General features: G+C 48.2%; 1 protein-coding gene across 4 annotated transcripts; it reads right to left on the bottom strand.

The window, feature by feature from the left end:
• Positions 1-420: 420 nt before the first annotated feature.
• On the bottom strand, positions 421-18,084 carry FRMD7 (FERM domain containing 7). Of its 4 annotated transcripts, none has more exons than XM_090150378.1 (12): positions 17,963-18,084; positions 14,276-15,446; positions 6,845-6,949; positions 5,354-6,551; positions 4,613-4,710; positions 4,413-4,527; positions 4,151-4,298; positions 3,047-3,142; positions 2,796-2,959; positions 2,639-2,707; positions 2,469-2,544; positions 421-2,353 (listed from the first exon to the last, which is right to left on the bottom strand). In XM_090150378.1, exons 4-12 carry the CDS (start codon positions 5,404-5,406, stop codon positions 1,313-1,315), a joined length of 1,860 nt encoding a protein of 619 aa, XP_090006504.1. In that variant the 5' UTR covers positions 5,407-6,551; positions 6,845-6,949; positions 14,276-15,446; positions 17,963-18,084; the 3' UTR covers positions 421-1,312. The 4 variants fall into 4 exon arrangements, with proteins under 4 accessions (XP_090006504.1, XP_090006505.1, XP_031450067.2 ...); XM_090150379.1 differs by lacking the exon at positions 14,276-15,446 and having other exon boundaries at positions 5,354-5,432; positions 6,509-6,551; XM_031594207.2 differs by lacking the exons at positions 14,276-15,446; positions 17,963-18,084 and adding an exon at positions 9,355-10,565 and having other exon boundaries at positions 5,354-5,432; positions 6,509-6,551.
• Between the last annotated feature and the right edge of the window lie 1,398 nt (positions 18,085-19,482).

Genomic DNA, 19,482 nt, shown 5'->3' with positions numbered 1-19,482 from the left:
GGTATGACAGATATTTAAGGGATATTCTTTAGGGACCATGCATAGACTTTGTAGTTGCTTATTTTTTCCTTACCCTGTTAAGCATGTGAACTGTCACGCCTAAATGCTATTTCTGATATACAGCGTGGGGAAAGGGAAGAAACAACTCTTCAAATTTACCTTTTCTCTTTCTTTAATAGAGCAGTCCCAAAGCTGCATGGAGGTTCCAGGTAGTTCACAGCTTCAGCATGGAATAATCTAGAGCAAAAGCAAACTCTGCTCCACTATTGATCTAGCATGTTTCTTTGGGCAGCTGACCAAGAATGTGGCTGTTCTCAGCAGCATTTATTGAGCCATACAGTTGCTGAGACAATGAAGGCAGAGAGGTAAACGAGACCAGCAGCTCTGTGGAGCACTGAGGGCTACCAGGGAGCAGGGGAAGGTGGGTCACAGTAGAGATAAGGCAAAAAGGAAACCAAATTTCAGCTGTGAACAACTCCTTTTTATTGTCCAGCTCCTAAAACAAAAGAAAATGATGCACAGTGTGAGACAGTAACCACAAACCTAGTTCTTTGTACATCTTAATCTATTTGGTCCTTGCTTCAGCTCCTGTGTTCCTGCTGTGTTCCTGAAATCCATTCCAGTATCTCTCATAGATAGACTGTCCCTATTGTAGTCATGTCCTACAGTCTCATAGAGTTATTAAAAATCAAAGAAAAAGTAGAAAGGTAGCACCATTCTCCTGGTGGCAGAGTAGATGACTTGTAGTTGTAGGGTAATGGTTGTGTTATTACAAAAAAAAAAAAAGGAAGAAATGCGTGCAGCTGCTCTCAAGGACTGGGAGCATGATTGCAAGGTGAGGTAGCAGACAAGCTCTGTGCTGGGACATTGGCAGCTCCATGACCATGCTGCTCCCCTCCAAAGCTCAACGTGTGCTTCCCAGGGCCTGGAAAAACAAGATGTTTATGAACTTTCATGGGATGCTGCCTTCTTTTCCACCCAGTGTACTGATAACAGCAGCAGTGGCTGAGCTCTGAGCCAGCCAGCGAGGACTGGAGGTGGTGGCTGTGGGGGTTTGGGAGAGCCTGGCCCTTCTAGCTGGTGTTGGATCCCTGGAGGGAACAACCTGGTGACAGGAATGTGACATCTTCCTTATGTGCCACAGGAGATGGGTAATTCTGGATGCCCTCAGCTATCTGTTAAAACATCCTCTAAAGCTAATGTCACTCACACGATACAAGCCAACCCCTTGTTTCACAAACAGCAAGCAGGACCGTGATCCTTCAGCAGGCATGGCTCTGCCTGGCCTCTCCTTTTGGCAGGCATGAGGCACCTACGTGAAATACCTGGAGGCCTCCCTGCAAGTCCTCTCCTCAGCAGCACTGGTGGCCAAGGACACCTCTTCATCCTCCTCCTCCTCCAGCTGCAGGCTGCCCGAGGACAGCCGCACACGGGCCCTGGGTGCCCGCAGCACTCTGCCGTACAGGGAGCAGTAGTCAGCAGCCAGGAGGTCGGAATCGGAGTCGCTGGACTCGGTGCTGCTGCCCACATAGCGCTCAGCAGCACGCCGCAGCCCTGGCACTGCGCCCTGCTGGGCCAGCAAGTGCTGCAGGATGCCGGCCTTCTGGCTGCTCAGGGCTGGGCACGGACCCAGGGGCCTGAACTCAGAGCTGTAGGGGAAGCGGATGGCCTTCATGTCCGACTGACTCCAGGAGCGCTTGGGAGGCTGTTCCTGAAGGCTGTAATCGAAGGAGCGAGCTGGCTGCCTTCTTTCTGCATCTGGGCCCATGCTGGTGCTCACAGCCCTGTGCGAGGCTTCGTGCTGCAGTTCCCCCATCCATGTGCTGCTGGGGCCCCACTTGGCCGTTTTTGTGGCCATGGGGATGCACCCACCGGCCGCTCCCTCTGCCTCCTCACTGGGCACGTGGCACAGGGGCGGTGGTGGCCTGTCTACGTAGAAGAGGAGCTGGGAGGCCGGGGTGGGTGGCAGCGGAGGGCATGGCACATCCATGTACACCAGAGGCCTGACGCTGACCTCCCGCATGTTGCCCACTGAGGGGCTTCTGCTGCTCCCAGCAAACTTGTGGTGGGGGCGGAAGGATGTCAAGGGGTTCCTGCTGCTAAAGGGGTCGCTGGGCTCCCATGCCCGCTCCAACTCCAGCTGGGCGTAGAGCAGAGGGAAGGCGGAGCTGCTCTTGGAGTGGGGGAGGAAGGTTGGGACCACTTCAGGCCTGAAGCGCTCCAGCTCGGCAGCAAACATCATTGCTGTGGCAGATCCGCTGTGGCGGCTGTCCAGTGTGGGCTCGGAGGTGTGCACCCCGCTGGTGGTGCGGAAGGAGCCGCAGCTGCCGTAGGCCAAGCGCAGCTCCTCCACCTGTGAGACGAGGGGTGTGTGGGTGCCCAGGGGCAAAGCAGGACCAGCAGTAGGATGAAGAGCCAGGTGCTGGCTTGGCCTGTAGCTGCTCCCCACCCACCCCCTAAGGTCATACCTGCTTGGACACATCAGTCAGGAGGTCGGGAGAGGAGCGGCACTGCCTCTCATCATAGTGGGATGCATAGTGCTTCCTGCAAAGCAGAGTACATGGATGGGTGCATGGCTCCAATCTTGGTCCTGCCACTTCCCCTCTCCCCCCCCCCATCTCCCTCCGCCTCCCAGTACCTCTCAAAAGGTAAGCTTTTCATCTTTGCCTTCCTCCCGTGCTCCAGCAGCTGTCTCTGCGTCCTCCCACTACAGCAGTGAGGATAGAAAGATGTGAGAAATGCCCTCAGCCTGGCCCTGGGCAGCCTCACACCAAGGTTTTCCCCTGGGCCCTTACCTGTAGCGGAAACTTGAGCCCTTGCTGCACAGAAGGGCTTTGGGCTTTGACTTGGGCTCCTCAGACAGCCGGAAGAAGGCATGGTACTCCACGCATGTCTTCCAGAAAGCCTTGCAGGCATCCCTGCTCGCCATTGTGAACTCCAACGTGTCCTTGCACAGAGTCTGCATGGCAGGGGACAAACACACAGGGCTCAGGGTGCAGGGCTCTGTTTGGCTGCTTACCCACCTAAGCCCCAGCACAGCACTTACAGCAATGTTTGCATGGAGCTTGATGAGAAAATGCTTCCTCTTGAAGCTCAGTTTGCGAATTTTGGACCAGTTGAACGTGTTAATCTTCGTATTGCCCTGCAAGGAAGGACAGAGCATTACTGTGGGACAGGACAAGCAGAGAATGCAGAAATACAACTGGGTCAGAGCTGAGCTAGCAGGTTCTGCACAAGCTGCTGCTGCAGCTCTCAGTGCTCCTCCCTGGCTCTAGGCAAGGGGCTCCAAGGGTCTGGTGTTCACTTCTAATATATCAGTTGGTTCCAAGAGTGGCAATTGATGTTCAGGGCTGAATGCTGCCTACTAAAGCTGAAACTGCAGCAGTCCGAGAGAAAACTCACAGAAGTCACAGCAGCTCCCCATCCTTCCCAGCCCACAGGGCAGGTGAGTTAATGCAGAATCTGCTCTTGAAAGAAGTGCTCATCTCACCTCCATGTCCTTAACACCAGCTTGGACAGACTGCAAGCACACCTCACCTTTCTTATTGTTACGCATGGATTTGGACACAGCCACGCAAATCGAATGGTGTCACTCCGTACTACAGCACTGACTCTCCTCTTGGCTTTCTGGGAGAGCCCAGGCTGCCATGAGCTCACAGATGCTCCAATCATGCCTGCACACAGGGGGTGTTTACGGCTCTCAATAAATCATGGGGTCTGGCAGCACTAATTGCCAACTGCAGACCCACAGTTAGGATTTTTTCTGTGCTAGCAAGATGTTCCCATGTTGAAGTTAGTTGGTGTGGGAGCCGAGCGCTGTTTCACACCGGCTGCGAGGAAGTCTGTATTTATTCTGCAGCTACACTGTGATTACAGCATTATGTAATTGCACAGACAGTAGATGGCTATTTTTGCTGGAAGATTACACGGTGAGCGTGCATGACGCAGCCGTGTAACCTTTGGTGCTTACACAGACGTGCATGCAATGACAAGGGCTGTGCATGGGCATGCACTGCAGCGTACATCCCGAGCTGGCAAAGCACAGAGCCTAAGGCTGTGCCCAGAGCAGCTCCATGGTCCCAAGCTGTGTGGGACAGGGAAGGACTTGGAGCTGGCATGGGGAGAGGGGAGGATAGGAGGTGGTGCTCACCCGCAGGACCAGCACCCCCATGTGTGTCACCGCCAGGTTGATCTGCGTTCCCTCGCCATCGCTGGCAGGGTGTGGGCGAATTCCATACATCTCCAGCTTCCTGGCCACATCCAGCAGCTGGGCATCTGACTCTGCCGGCGTCTTCCCCCTGGAATCCCAAATACACCAAGAAATTGAAGGAATTAATAAAAGGTTTTAGGATGCAGGCATGCCAGGGTACTGAAAAGCTGTAGCACTGATGGAGAGGCAGAGCAGCTCTCACCTGTGCCGTCGGTGGTAGTGCATGATCTTGTTGTCCAGGTAGTCCTGGTTGGGCAGGTACCTGTGTGTGGCCAGGTGCTGCTGGTCTGTCTCCTCATGGAAGTCACCCAGCTCGGCTGTAGGGGTGCATAGGGAGAGTGAGGTTGTGGGCACTCTGCACTGCATGGCTGAGGCAATGCCCTGCAGCCCCGCTGTCCTTACACTGCAGCAGGTGGGAGACGAGCAGCGCCGCACTCTTGTCACTACAGGGCAGCCTCGCCAGTGCCAGGTCCTTCTTGATCTGCAGGGTGAAGAGGTACCTGCAGGGGGGACAGGAGCTGCCCTGAGCATGGATACTTCCATGGGACACAGAGCCAGGTGCACCTGTGCCCCTGCCCAAAGGATGGAGGAAGGGGGCATGGGAGGAGCATGCAGGCCCCCAAGGAGGATCCAGCTGGGCACACCCTGAGCAGTGTGCCCCTGCTGCTCATATGGCCATTAGTAGGTTTCAGAGCTAACATTCCTTTATGCTTCGGAGGGCATTCATGTCTCTCGGGGCTAATGTTCTGCAGAAGCACTGCGTTGATTTTATTCTTAGTTCCTGTTTGCAATGCTTTCTGTGAAATGTAAGAGCTCGCCCTGTCCATTTCAAAAATAAAATGGAGGTTCTTCTTTCAGAACACAGCTTGAGGCAAGAGCCAGATGACTGAGAGCCCAACTGCTCAAACATTTGGCAGAGAGCACATTGCATTGCCATCGAGTGGATTTTGTATAAAAACAGAGCATCAAGAAAAGATACGCATTGGGGTTTTGTTTTGTACAGCACGGGGCTCTGTCAATATTTGGGATTACCACCACCAACAGACAGATCAGATTGGATGATGGTAAGGAAATAAACACACGCGTAGTGACTGCAGAAACAAGGTGACAGGGCAGTAAGGGAGCATAGAACAAACACGGTACCTCGTCAGCTCCTCTCGCAGGTGTCCGGGGTCCACTGGGAAAAATTTCACCATAAATTTGAAAAGAACCTCCTTAGGATCTTAAAACACAACACCTTCATAAGTTTTCTTTCACGTGGCTCTGGAGAACATTCACAACCCTCTTCACACACACCTCTCCTTATGTTACTCTGCCCCTTATAGGCCTGGGGCAGAAGCCCTGAGCGCTAGGGCCTCCATCCTGCCCAGACCCCACCACCATGGACGGAAATAAACAGGGAGGTGAACTCCTCAATAGCATTACAGAAAACATGACCCAACATTACTTTAAATTGTTAAGGGTCAGGAAGGGGATTTCTGCATAGGTTCCTATGGCAGCAATGCTTTGGGTGTTGCCCTGGAGTAGTGCAGCTGCCATTGGGGCTGCATGTTAAACCCTCAGCAAAATCAATGGGCTTTCCCTGGCCCTTTGAGCCACTGGGATGCACCAGCATCCATCTGGGCAAAGCTGTCCTGTGACACAAGCAAGAGCAAGCAGCCAAACCCAAGGCAAAGCACATGGAGGTAGGAAGTCAACTCTGTAGGCACCAAGAGAGCCACTGCAGGACAGCTCCAGGACTCCCCATAGAAACACAGGGTCATGCACAGCCCTATGATTTTGACCACTTCCTAACCATCGTGTTTGTGGCAAATATCATTTGGTTCATTGCAGGCTGAAGGAGGGGCTGTGTTAGCACTGCTCATGCATTCAGGTCGGGCTGCAGAGCATCACCAAGCAGCAATGGGGCCTTGGGTCTGGGAGGGAGTGGGGTCACTGTGTGCTGAATGCCTTACAGCTGGGCACCTGGGCTGCAAAGAGCTGCAAATGGGAAAGGAGGGCATTCAGAAAGCGATCCCCACTGCTCCGCCAGCCCAGCAATGCACACACACAGCCACCCCAGCTGTTGGGATATGAACAGCTCAAGCCTAAAACATGCAGCTAGCACTTTGCAGAAACATTTCTGAAAGGGTTCGTTGTGTCTTTGCAAACAACCCTGCCCAGCCTCAACCCATTAAGGGAGGGCAGGTAAACACCAGAAGGCAAAGCTCCCACCCCCAAGAACAAAGAAGGACAGCAGAGTGCAGCGCTGTCTGCTTCCGCAATGCTTGAGAAGAACCTCATTCTGGCAATACTTACTTTTAATTTGCTTTGTTATGGGTTTTAGAGGCTCCAACCAGACCTGAAACAAGGTAACAAAGAGCTGTCAGCAAACAGCACTAGGGCAGCAGAAATGAAAGCAGCAGCTTTGTGATGGGATGCCATAAAGGAGCGCTGGCCAGTGTGGGGCTATCCTGCATTGCCACAGGTGGCTATGGGTAAACCCCATGAGCAAACTGTGGTTGTCCCCAGGGCTTCGTCAGCCTGGCTGTGGCCCGCAGCTCCCATTTTCAAGGTATTCCCATCTCCATTTTCCACACAGTGCCCCGATGCAGGACGCTGCTGCCACGCTATGGGCACAGTGCACACACTCACGTGGTTCCCAGCCTGGCTGCAGAACTCCAGCCCGAAGTATTCTTTCTCCACGAGGTTGAGGTGGCTGCAGGTGAGGTTGAACAGCCCCTTCCCGCAGGACTTTTGCTGGTGAGCAAATACATGGAGAAGCAACAGGTTAGCAGTGCTGACAGCATTAGGGAGGGGGGATTCAGGGAGGTTGGGAAGTTGTTCATCCCCTTCCCTTCTGCTGAGACGGGCTGTGGGTTGGTTTGTTACTATGCCACAGCAAAACCTTACTCAGTAAATGTCTTTGTTAGATGGGATGGGACACTTGCAGCTTTATGCCACTTATCTTGGCTCGTGGAGGTCAGATTTCTCCCCAGCACTTCTCACCTTTCCTTAGGAACTTGATAAACCGGGAGAGAACTCTCAGTCTCAGGACACCTGTTGCAGTCACTGCTGTTGGGATTGGAGCTGCAGACAGACACTACCTGGGTGCCCCCACAGCTGGGCACAATGAGCTGCAATCAGTGGTAATTAACAGCACCAGACCCTGCAGAGATCCTGCACCCTGGGTCAGCAAAGTGCTGATGAAGTAGCACCATGCTCTGACACAGGAGGCCAGAAAGCACCAAAACTGTACAGGGCATGGAGCAAAAACCAGGAAAAACTCAATTCCTAAGTTATTAACTTGGGCAGAGACACCCAGGAGCACAGACAGGCCGGCACAGGGGCAGCTCAGGGTTCCGTGGGGGTGCTGTGGATGGCTCAGGGCTCAGTAATGAGCACCTGTCACAGCTGCTGCCAGCTCTGCACGGTCAGCCTGCTGCAAAGTGATAGCCTAATAACAGCATTTGCTCTGCAGCACACCCGGTTCTCCTCGAAATTACAAGATCTCAAGGCTAATTAAAAACAATTATAAGGGTTGATTTCTAAGCTAGAATTTTCCAGCATGAAAGGCCTTGGCCTTTGTCAGGTGTACGGGGAAGATGGGCACATCCCAGCGGGTTGTTACCCACCCGTGTGTGGGCAGAGAGCTGCTGGCTGGGCTGGGTGCACGCAGCTGCTGCACAGGGCTGGGCTGCACCCCACGTTCCTAAATGTGCCCTTGGAGCTGCCTGTGGGGCTGCTGCAGGGCACAGCAGTGGGGATGGTGGAAAGGAGAGGCTGTGTTCGCCTTCCCTCTCCACACTGCAAGCAGCAGAGCAGCCCAGTGCCCTCAGTGCCAGGCAGCCACTCACTGATGCCTTCCCCTGCCCCAGAGCACTGTGTTACGCTGATTTGTAACCAGCCCTGCCATGTTTTTTCTCTGCTGTCCTTCTCCTCCCATTATACTGAAGTGCTCTCCATTGAAAAAAGCTTTCCAAACTCGGGAAGGGCTTAGGATAAGTCTCTCGAAATGCGTGCTCAAGACTTAGCCCAAAGCGGTCCCTTTCTAATGGAGAAGTCTCTAATCCAGTTCTCATTTATCTGAACCACACAGCATGAAACACACAAAGTGCCCCAAAGGGATTTCCAGGACCCTTCCACGCTAAAATAGGAAATGGCTCCAAGTCTCTCTAATGGAACCTATTTGTTGCCCTATAGTGTGCAGAGGCACAGGACTGCATTTTGAGCAAAGAAGAGAGCAGAGATGGATAAAATGCAGCAATATTGTAACAGCAGCATCTTTCCAATGGTCTCTCACCGTGCCCTGATCTAACCAATACGAATCCCTGGCAAACATCTGTGAATGACCACTCTCATTTTTAAGAAAAACTCAGGTCTAAAACGCATCAAAGAAACCAAATCAGATGACCTCCATGTCATTCTAAATGAAGAAATTACTTTGCAACCCTCTTTGTGCAGAATCGCTGTCACAAAGAAACTGAACAGCACATCAAGACTGAGCAGTGATCTATAAAGAGAACAGAAGTGCCTAAGATCTGCAACAGAACATTAAAAAACGAATTTTATATTAAACACAGCAGTCCCAAAATAGATGCAGGTAAAGGTTAGAACAGATTCATTTGGCTTATCTCATTCAATCAGCTGCTGTGGTTAACAAAGCCCAACCAACAGCTCAGTCCCACTTCCAGCACACAGACAGGGCATCGATCACATTGAGTTTCAGTCATCCATGTACACACACACCCATCTAACACCTCTGATATCAATGTCTGACATTTAAAACGTATTTCAGCAGTGGATATTCAGAGCTGGTATTCATTACCTGTGAATTATCAGTAACAGTGTGCTTTGGGACACTGCCATGTAAAAACAAGATACGGTCAGCTTGCTCCTCAGCTATTCCCCAAACCACACACTTTTCTTTTTCATCCTGATGCCCAAGGAGAGATGCACACAGACGTTTCTCACCACAGGCTGTGTAGTTCAAGCTGCAATTTTCATGCTGTTCTCAGACTTATTTTTGCTTTTTGGATGCTAACACAGCAGCCAGACAAATGAGAGCACCCCACCCCCCACCCAGAGCATCACCTCACCTTCCCCAATATCCAAAAGATAACACCAGATAAGCATTCCTCTTTCTCTATAAGATACCCACTTACGTCCACTACAAAGATCTTCTGGGAATCATCCAGGAACTGGACCTTCAGATGCAGCATCCTGGAGCCAGGCAGGCGCAGAGCCCTATTGCTGTGAGCAGTGTGCAGGGCAGAGAGCCTCCTCTGCTCGCTCACACTGCATCCTCCCCACAGCTGGGTGCAGGGCTGCACGCACAGATGGGCAGGGGAGGCTGCAGCAAGGGCACGGAATGCCTGAGAGTGGGCTGAACGGCATCGCTGTGCTGAAGGATTCTTCCCCCTGTGAACTGTGCTTCTCTTGCTATGGGAGAAGGCTGAGCACCGACGCCGTGTGGTGCTGATGGGGCTGGCACAGAGGCTGCTAACACAGAGTTTTACAGATACTGGTGAGAAATGGGAAGGCGAAGCGAGGGCAGGAGTCACACAGCAGGGTCAGGAGAAATGGCAGAGTGGTTTTGCTGTGAAGTTTGGCTGTGCTTTGCTCTGCCTCACTGCAAGCAACCAGCCGGCCAGCAGCACTGGGATGGTTCACCTGAGCCCCCAAAATGCTTCGTGCTGAACCAAACCCTGTGGGAGCCCTTCTTGGGGATGCAGAGCAGAGCTTGGGGCTTTCCCCCAATACCAGCTGAAAGCTGTGTCCCAGGCACACGAGCCATGACCCTATAAGTGCAAGACAGAGAAATACTGGGACAGGAGGTCCAGGCAAACCCCCTCCTGCTGCTGCGCTGACTCTGTATGCGAGCACAGCCACCTCCTGCCAGCAAGGACCTTTCCAGCTCCAGAGAAGGATTCCTAGACTGTCAGTTCCTGAATAGCTGCTGGTGGCAGCTGGGGACCCATGTGTGCAGGGGAAGAAAGAGGAAGCAAAAGGAAAGGCTTTCCTCTGGGCTAACTCAGCAGGCGGCTGCCAGTGAGTGCTGTTATACACAACACCTCATCAATTTGTTGTTGAGAAAAGAGTACAGTTGTCTGACAGGGCTGAAAAGCACCAACAGCTAGCCCTGACTAAGAGAAGCTCCTTAACTGTTTAACAAGGACAATTATTTCTCATTGTTTCCCCAAGTCATTTTGGTTTGAGCACATCTCAATCGACTCAGCCAAAAGTTCTGCCCTTCCTAAAACTTCTGAGCCAGAACCACCCTATTTATTGAACACAATAACGATGCATTTGCATTTCCATCAAACTTTGCTTGCTCAGCATCAGCAAAATAGTTTGATGTTATTATTCAGAAGTCATTGCTGGGAAATGGAAGTGGTCACATTGTTAATTCTGTGCTTTAGGTGCAGGATCATCAGCTATGAACCACCTGTGCTTTACCACCAGAAGATGACATTGCAGCAACACTTCTCTCTCCAGTTTGCCCCAGTTCTCCCCAGAAGGAGCCGTGCTGAGCATAAAGGAGAGCTGAGCAGCATCACCCCCGGGTGGTGCCAGCACAGCAATGACACCATGACACAATGACATCACCTGGAGGAGCAACAACCCCTGATCTCCCACAAAAAGTCTCCCAGCGTCACCTGCAATCCCCGATGGCTGATAGAGAAATTAACTGAAAACACAAAACTTTCTGGGAACGCTCAGTAAGACACACTGCGACCACGCTGAAATACCAGTTTCTCTCCGTTTATCTTTTGTTCTCAATCCCTACAGAGCTGTGCTTGCAGCCAGGCTCCCTCTCGTGGCTGTGACTGACAAGACGGTGCAAGTGGCAATAAGGCTTAAATCGGAATCGATGGAGTTGGAAACGACCATTAAAAGCCATCTGTCCAACTCCCTGCACTGAGCAGAGGCACCCAAAGCTCCATCAGGTGCTCAGAGCTCCATCCCCTACCTTGGTGTCTGCAGGGATGAACACCTGAGCACAGCAGTACCACCACCCATGGTGCAGTGACGCAGTGCTGACCCTTTGTTGTGTTTTTTCCTCCAGATTTCACGTGTCACATAAGAAGGATGGTTGGACTAAATCATCTTGCAGGTCCTTTCCAACCCTGTGATTCTATGATGTACTATCAGGAAGTGAAGCAGAATTTTTTTTTAAGCAAATGCAGATGATATAAAAGAATCCTAAATAGCCCTACTCAGCTATTATCCAGAATATGACATTATCTCATTTTTATTATGATGGTTGCGCTCGGTGAGGTTTAATTTTGATAGATCACTTCCAAGACGCAAGAAAGCAATTTATACAGAAAAAGCAAAGCCTCATGATTCTCTCAAGCCAAGTCTATGCTTCTATAGACTCAGGCATTGTTTGGCGTTCAGTCATTTCTATAAGGGGATGCAGCTACCTACATCTTATGCAGCAGCAGAAAAACCCCAGGACTTGGCTAGGCTGTCCTCAGTTTGCATCAAGCGTGATGCAATGAACTCTTCCAGGCCCACCCAACACAGCCCCACCCCAACAAGGCAAAGCAGTGCAGGTTTACCTGCAGTCAGTACTGCTGCAAAGTCACAGTGCCCAGGCTCTGTCCTATCAGTGCTGTCAGATGAACCCATCAACCCCTTCTGTATGGCTCTCTGAGTCACGTGCAGAGCTTTCCCACCTTATGCTCCAAGGCAGAAAGCATCAGATCCCAGCTAGGAACTCATATTGGTTTCACCATGCAGGTACTACACTGCAGAAACCTGAATGACGGCTGGCAGTGCCTGCTCTCTGCTCACATAGTTCTGGCAATGGTTACGAGACCGTAAGCAGCAGCAACTGCTCAGCAGGGAATTAAAGGCCAGGATAGTGGAAGCCTCTGCTGAGCATCGTCAAGAACGATTCTATGGCCAAAGGCTGATGCTAAGGAAGCTATCAAATTGACTCTCCAACAGCTGAAGAAGAGAATGAGTGCTAGAAGAAAAGATGGACATCTAAGGAACTATATTGCTTACTTTCATGACAGATGTGGTTTCCCTCTTGGCTAGAGACAATCATCTCTAGTTGAGTAAGCCTTGATTACATCTAGGCAAAGAAACACACGTGTTGTCAAGGAGCCTCCAGGCTAAGGGATCAGACCCACCTCACCACACAGACACCAACCCTGCGTTTTGGTAATGTTTTCCTCCCTGGTAGCCTCTCATCTACAGCTCCCTTCCTTTAAAGACCCTTATTAGCTCTATCAAGGCCCACCAAATTTCAAGTATATAGCTCAATTCAGAGCTGAAGTTGAATGAAAGTCATTCTTTACAGCGGGAAGGAGAAGACAGCAGAGCAGCATCCATCTGAAGCTGGGAGCTTGCTGCTTTTGTAGCGATCCAAGGCAACCTCTATCCCATGGTTCCTCTTCCAGGGCCTTCCAGCAGAGCGTGCTAGCTGCAAGGCAGACACGATTTAAAGAACAGGAAACATTCACACACCATGACTGGCAAAAGGTTTCAAGGGGATGTTCATAAAACCTTTGTAAGTTTGTCTTTTTGGCCTCATACAAAACAATTCAGTGTTCTGACAGGTGAGAAACAGCTGACGTAGTTAAAACACTTGTTTGGAGAGGTAACTAACAGACATTTCCCCAAAAGGAGCCACTCAAATCCAGACTGCAATGCACTTCCAAACAGCCTGACCACAGGAAAAAGCCCCGAAGCTAAAATCTTTATTCAAACCTATTTTAAAGCTACATTTGCATTTCTGAGCTTAAACATAGTGCATTTGGCTTGTCCATGCTAATTCCTGGGACATCCAATGGAAACCAGTGCCAGGATCAGCATAGTGACTGGAGTCACAGGGACACAGGGCCTCAGGGGACTTGGAGAGACCCTGCACAGCAACCCAGCACAGCGAGGCAGGGCTGGGCACACCACAAGTGCTCCTTCATCCAGCCAATGCTCATCCACTGTTGTCTTCAAAAGTGCTCCATCACCTCCGACTGCACATCACCCCAGCACTTCAGCCATCCTGAGAGCTTTCTCTCATTTCCAACATAAAGCACTGAAAATTCAGTTTATTTCTTCTTGCTTTTCCACAGTGACCACAGACATCGCTAATTTGCATTTATGAATAAACGTCTAAGGTCTCTTACGGTGGAAGGGTGAATCCCAGGCTGACAATGATCCTGTCTGTCAGTTCCCAAAAGGACAAGTAGCCCTTAAGGAATGTCACAAACACATTGCTCCACAAAAAGGAGCACAGGCACATCACCAACCAAACATTAAAAGCACACACGTCCCTTCAGTGAGGATTAGTTCAGGTTCCTGCAACACAAGAGACTCCCCCCTACCAATTATTGCAGTTACCTCCAGATTTTTGCAGAGCTCGAAGAGAACCACTGCTTTGAGAGAGGACCAGAGGCAAATTTCAAGCATTGATTCCATACTAAATGTACAGGTTCTGAGAAGAGCAATGCACTTCACTCTCTACAATCCTGTAATTAAACTGCATCATCGCTGCCAGCAAAGCTTTTATAAGCTCAATGCTGCCCTCAACAGAGCCAACAATTAACTACAGTGGGATTTAATCTTTGAATCCAGCGCTGCTGTTGCTGATACACAGCGAAAAGTTCACCTCCTCTGCTCCTTGCAGCTCTATGGACCAGGCAGAGCTAAAAACGGCTACTTTTAAAATAAAAGCCAATGATTTCACTTTCACACTGTGTGGAGCACAGGGCCACACTCCCCTGCCTGATCCTGCCCATGGCCTCCTCAGCTGTGACCCAATGCGTGGTCGAAATGCCCACCTCTGCACCCCAGGTCTGCTGACTGGCCAGCAGAGAGAACTCAAACTGATTAACGTGCATTGTTTTAGAAGCTGTATCTCATTTTAATTAAGACTAGACACTCGCACCTAGCTCAGAGCTGTAATTACAGCAAAGCTGATAGGGGCAGATAACAGCTCACCACCCACCAGGAGGTGCGGCAGCCGCACTGCACCCCACCCACACGAGTATCTGCGGCACTTCCTCCTGGGGCTGCAGCTTCACAGCGAGCGTGCAAGGCCAGCTCTGCCCTCGTTAGCAATTCACTTACGTGTCACAGTGCTGTGCAGGATGGGGAAGAATTGTCCTCCAGGTTTGTGTGAGTGCCGTTCACACACAGCGGGGGTCAAACCTGCGTGAGAAGCAGGACGAGGAGCTTTGTGCACGGCCTGTGCACTTTGGTAGCAGGAACTGTTAAAATGAAGACAAAGCTGCCTGGGAAGCCCCACCTCCGTGCCCTCTAACACAGGCTTACAGCAGCACAAAGCTGTCACACCTATTTTGTGAAAGACACCACTCGACACTTCGTTCAGCTGAGCTGAATCTCAGCACCAAGACGTTTGAAATATAACGACACACAAATCTTACCTGGTTCCTTAAAGCCCCCAACCCTGATGACTGCACAAACTGGACAGGTGAGGGCACCAGGACCTCCTGGCTGCACTCACACACAGCTCCGGAGCTGAGTAGGAACAGAAGTAGCTCAGTGCCACACAGAGCAGGAATATTATTGTTCAATGATTTTTTTAACTGCGTGAGAAATCAGACAGACAAGAAGCAACCAACTACATCTCAGAGCACAGTGGTCTTCATCAGCAGATGCACCCACTGACACATCATTGCCGGTCACAACAGCCCGGAGAAAGCAACTCATTTACTGCAGGCTGACTGGGGATGGGAGCCTGCCCTTCCTCTCCGTCATCCTCCTTTGAGATGGAAATGATTTCCCCATCTCAGAGAGGAAGTGGAAGCCTACCAACAAGATAAGGTTCACGCTGTTCTACAGGAGGAGGGGCATTAAGTCTGAGAGGTGACATGCCTGCCTACCCAACCAGAAGTGCTACTAAGAGAGCAAGGCTGTTTTTAAAGCTTCAAACACATTTCACATTAATACACATCTTTAGTTACAAAAGCAATACAGAAGGTCAAGTACCAAGACAATAAGTTCTAAGGAAGAAGCAGTTCTTGTTACATCTAGCCCAGATGACTCAATCACTGACTTAGCAAATGTAAGGCTTTTACAGAGCATTTAAGATAACAGCCAGCAAATAGCACTCTCAGCTGAAAGGTTTCCTAGAGAAATCTTCTGCCTCTCTGAAGCAGAGCTCCAAATGTGCTCATCAGTGAGCGAGGTGGAGAGGCCAGCACAGGGTTACCAGGAGACACGGTAAGATGACAGCAGCAGGACCTGCACTCATTGCCACCTACACATACAGAAATGCCTGTGTGAAAAAATAAGGCCATTACAGATTTGGACAAGGCAAACATATATACTCAAACCAGAAAAAAATAATTTTATATATATACTTAAATAAGAGACTTGCTTGTTTGGCCCACTCTAAAAGAAATGGAACACAGACCAGTTGACCCCAGTTTGGTAATACAGGTATCTATTTTATTAAAAAAAGTTACAAACAGGTGGACTGTAGGGTTGTCTTACAAAATGACAAGTATGATTTCTACTGGAAAAAACTCTTTTACAAAGCATTATAGGTAATTGTTCCGTTTTTTGCACTTGTTATTCCAGATTTCACCTATCACTGATAAAGATACAGTACATTAGATACATGATGTTAGGTTACATTTGTATTTGTAGAGCCCTACTGCAGTGATTTGAACAACTCCTAAACAGATGCCATAGTAAAGACGATACATATCTCATTTATTAGCCTCTTAATCTAATAAGCAACTTCACATGCAATCTATTGAGGAAGCCTAAAATAACTTTTGGTCCCTTTTTCCCCCCAAAGTGTGCTGAAGCAACCATGTCTCGTTCTCCCAGTCCTGTCACTCTAAGCTAGTTCAAGTTTAAAGTTTTTCTTTTTTTTTTTTCTTTTTTTTTCTTTTTTTGGCTGAGGACAATGAAAATGAACACTGCTTTGATAACTACCCATAGGAATGAACCACTGATTAATATCAACCAACTTTTCCCCCCTTAGACAAAGGAAAACTAAGACCTTTATGAATTACTTTTATTTCCTATTACTTCCTTACAACCTACAAAAAAGATCAACAACCACCACTTAAAAAAACCTACTCTGAGTACAAGGTTTGGTTTAATTTTGATATTAAAGTGCAAACCTAAATATTAGCCTCAGCCTGTTGATAAAGTTTGTACAAACAGGGGAAAAAAAAACAACATTTCAAGTAACCCCACAAGAAAATATCAGGTGTTTTGATACCCAAGCAGGAAACCTGCTCTTCTCTTCTCATCAGGATTCAAATTCAGTGCTGAATGTAGACTCAGAATCTGTATTTCTGCTAAACGCTTAAGTCAGCTTGTGTTATTACCAATAAAACACATTAATGTTGAGATACTGTACTGGTGATCCTTTATTGTTTCAAATGCCATCATCCACAATACATTTCGTGAGTTTGAAACTGCTTAACCTCACATATCCATCACTGCTTTTACTGGAGCTTTTCTCGAAGGTATTTAGCTATTACAGGGAAAGAATGGACATTTCTAGAAGCATGTTCAAATGACTAAAGCTGGGCTCCTAAAAACCTAGAACTTTGGTGCAGTAGGTGAGCTGCAGTTATTAAACTTCTGCAAAGAAAAAAAATCACACATTTTAAACCACTGCTAGAAAAAGCTCTCATGTATGCAACATGTTACTAAAACTGAACAAAACGATTTCATCTGTCCTTTGTACATTTTCATTCTGCTCTTTATACCTGTGTTATTGTTAAGATTTTCAAGTATTCAGAGAAAATGTTGATCAGGTAAACAATATGGAAGGCAATGGCTGTTTAAAGCACGCTTGCAGTTAGTATCACTGAAACCTGGTGCTTTTCCCCTTGTTACACCAACTTGTCTCTAAAATTAAACTTGTTTATCGGGAAAAAAAAAAACCAAACCTAAAAAGCAATTTGTGACAGTGCAAGAAAAACTTTTAACAAATATTGCTTTAAAATATTATTCAGAAAGACAAATATTAGGAACTACAAAATGTAAAGTGATCTTATTTGCATTAGATTTACATGTGCAGAGGTCTACCAGATGTCGCTTACTGTGCCAGGCAAAGCTGAGCTGCCCCGACCAGGCACACAGCCCATTCTGAAGGATACATTATCCCTTTCCAAAGGCATAGAGAAGCTACATGTAAACAAGCAAGTTGAGAAACTCAGTAGACAGAAAAGAATGCTGTCATTTTTCAATGCTACAATTGTTGTTTTCTGATTAAATGAGTTTAAGAAACCCACGATTGCCCAAAAAACATCAGCTGGAGACTTCACACCCCATTCTAACAGATCCCTGCTGTCAAATCAGACCAGTTACAAACAGTATCACAGCTGCACTTGCCAAGAAAAGGGATACTACATCCATACAACAGAGGTGCCTTCAGTATCTTTTCATGACACTGTCACACGTAAACAAAAAGTCTCAAAGAATGACCGACTGCATCGGAGGAGAAAACTTTGCAAAGAGAAATAAGCACTGATGCGAGGTAATATACAGAAGTAACCATTTGTTTAAGGCTCAATTTATTCTCCATTAAAACTCTCTTTTAAAAGGCATTGAGTAGGTAATACTGAGTTTAAGTATTTAATAAATACAAGTTCAGAAATTGATTAAAGAAATCAATTAAAATATTAAAAATGAACTCTTGCATATTAGCCATTATATGAACTTAGAAAGCTATAAAAGGACTGATAGATAAAGAACAGATTTTAAACTTATGGTAAACATGCTAAGCATTCTGATTAAGGTGTGTGGATCCTGGAGGCCACCAACCTTATGCACTTAGATGTATGGCAATGTGCTGTAATAGAGACAGGTTTACCAAGGCTCAGCTCTGCAACCTGGGCTGAAAGTTCTCCAAAGCAGCATCTGTGCAAGTTTCCTCTGAGTTTTATCTGAAATGCAAACAAAATAAGCAATGAAAATCATATGCAATACATATTCAAAGGGAACTCAGCTGCTTCCACAGCGTGGAACTAAGCTCCAAAGCAGTACTTTACACAGTGGCACTCTTGAAGTTCTTTTCTTCTAATCCTGGTACTGTAAGAGGCAAGCAGGTAACAACAACCATTCACTTCCTAACAGCTGCTCCCAAGGGACACTCAACTGTTTTTAAAGATGTCCAACAGCTAAGGGAACTTTAGTGCACCTCCAGAGTGATCATGTTGGTGGCAGGGAGTGCCCTTCACCACTGAGCAAAGCAAAGCAAAGGCACAGAACACAAGCCCTAGGAATAGGCAGGTGAGCCAACCAATTTGCTTCTGACATCTGAGTTCTCAGCACTCTGATCCCCTACTTTACCATCAAAAAAGCCCTTAACATTTCTCAGACAGCTTCACAGCAGGGCAGCATGGTGTGCTGCTGTTCTTAATCACACACAAAAAAGTAACCTTTATCAGCACTGCCCAAGACATTTCTGCATCTCTGATGTTCATGGGTTATGGAAGCAGAGGGTCCCTGTACTGTTGGAAAAGAATTCAAACCAAAACAAAGCCAGCATCATTTAGCTTTCAATAGTGATGCATTAGACCTACTTAATACATCTTTCATCTTTGCTTGGAGCATAGGAGGCAAACCATTTAAAGGGCAGCTCTTCATCCTACCAGGATTTAATCCATCTCAAAACTTCACCTAAATGCAGCACCTAGTGCTGTGGCCAGCACAGAATCACATGGCACAGTAATAACAGAAGCAAGCAATAGCTTCCTCAAAATGCTCTTTCAGCATCCGTCTGTTTGCGTATCAGGGAACACCCAGATAGATTTCTGATCTTTCCATTTGACTTTATTTACTACAGTGTAAATACCAGGCTGATTTTCTCACCCATGATATTCCTCTACTCCCTCTGTAAGCAGGCAGAAGGGGGTGGGGGGATGTTAAAAAACCTGGTAAGATGCATGTCCGTGTCACAGTCACACACAGAAGACAGCATAAATTCAGGTTTAATCCCTAAAGGAGTACTTTTCCTTCAGCACTTGCTAATGTCAGTTAGCCATGAATGGAGGGAGCAGAAATCACTAACCAGGACCAGCCAACAGTAAGTGTTGTCAACCTGTTCAGTGCCTCTAAAGATGACCTTCAACAACAGGCATTGTATTTCAAAGAAGATGTAAAACATGAAACACTGTCATACTGAAAATACAAGAGAAACGTTGGACTGAGCAATAGGGAGCAGCTACTGGGAATCTCCTATCTCTGAATGCAAGAATGAGATGACAGAAGACCACTGCAGAAGCAGGACAGGGAGAGCAAGAACACATATTTTAAAAGGAAGTATGGGTTATTCTGATTAC

This window comes from Phasianus colchicus, chromosome 14 (genome assembly GCF_987193195.1).
Source record: "Phasianus colchicus chromosome 14, bPhaCol1.hap1.1, whole genome shotgun sequence".
Classification (NCBI taxonomy): domain Eukaryota; kingdom Metazoa; phylum Chordata; class Aves; order Galliformes; family Phasianidae; genus Phasianus; species Phasianus colchicus.
This window is presented reverse-complemented; position numbering and strand designations above follow the sequence as displayed.

Bases quoted from the DNA above. Each gene is read 5' to 3' on its own strand.
- FRMD7 (XM_031594207.2), bottom strand. From the start codon at position 9,411: ATGCTGCATCTGAAGGTCCAGTTCCTGGATGATTCCCAGAAGATCTTT. The intron at 2,960-3,046 runs GTAAGTGCTGTG...CCTGCCATGCAG, and splicing joins AGCTCCATGCAAACATTGCT to ACTCTGTGCAAGGACACGTT. The intron at 2,354-2,468 runs GTATGACCTTAG...CTCGTCTCACAG, and splicing joins TGACTGATGTGTCCAAGCAG to GTGGAGGAGCTGCGCTTGGC.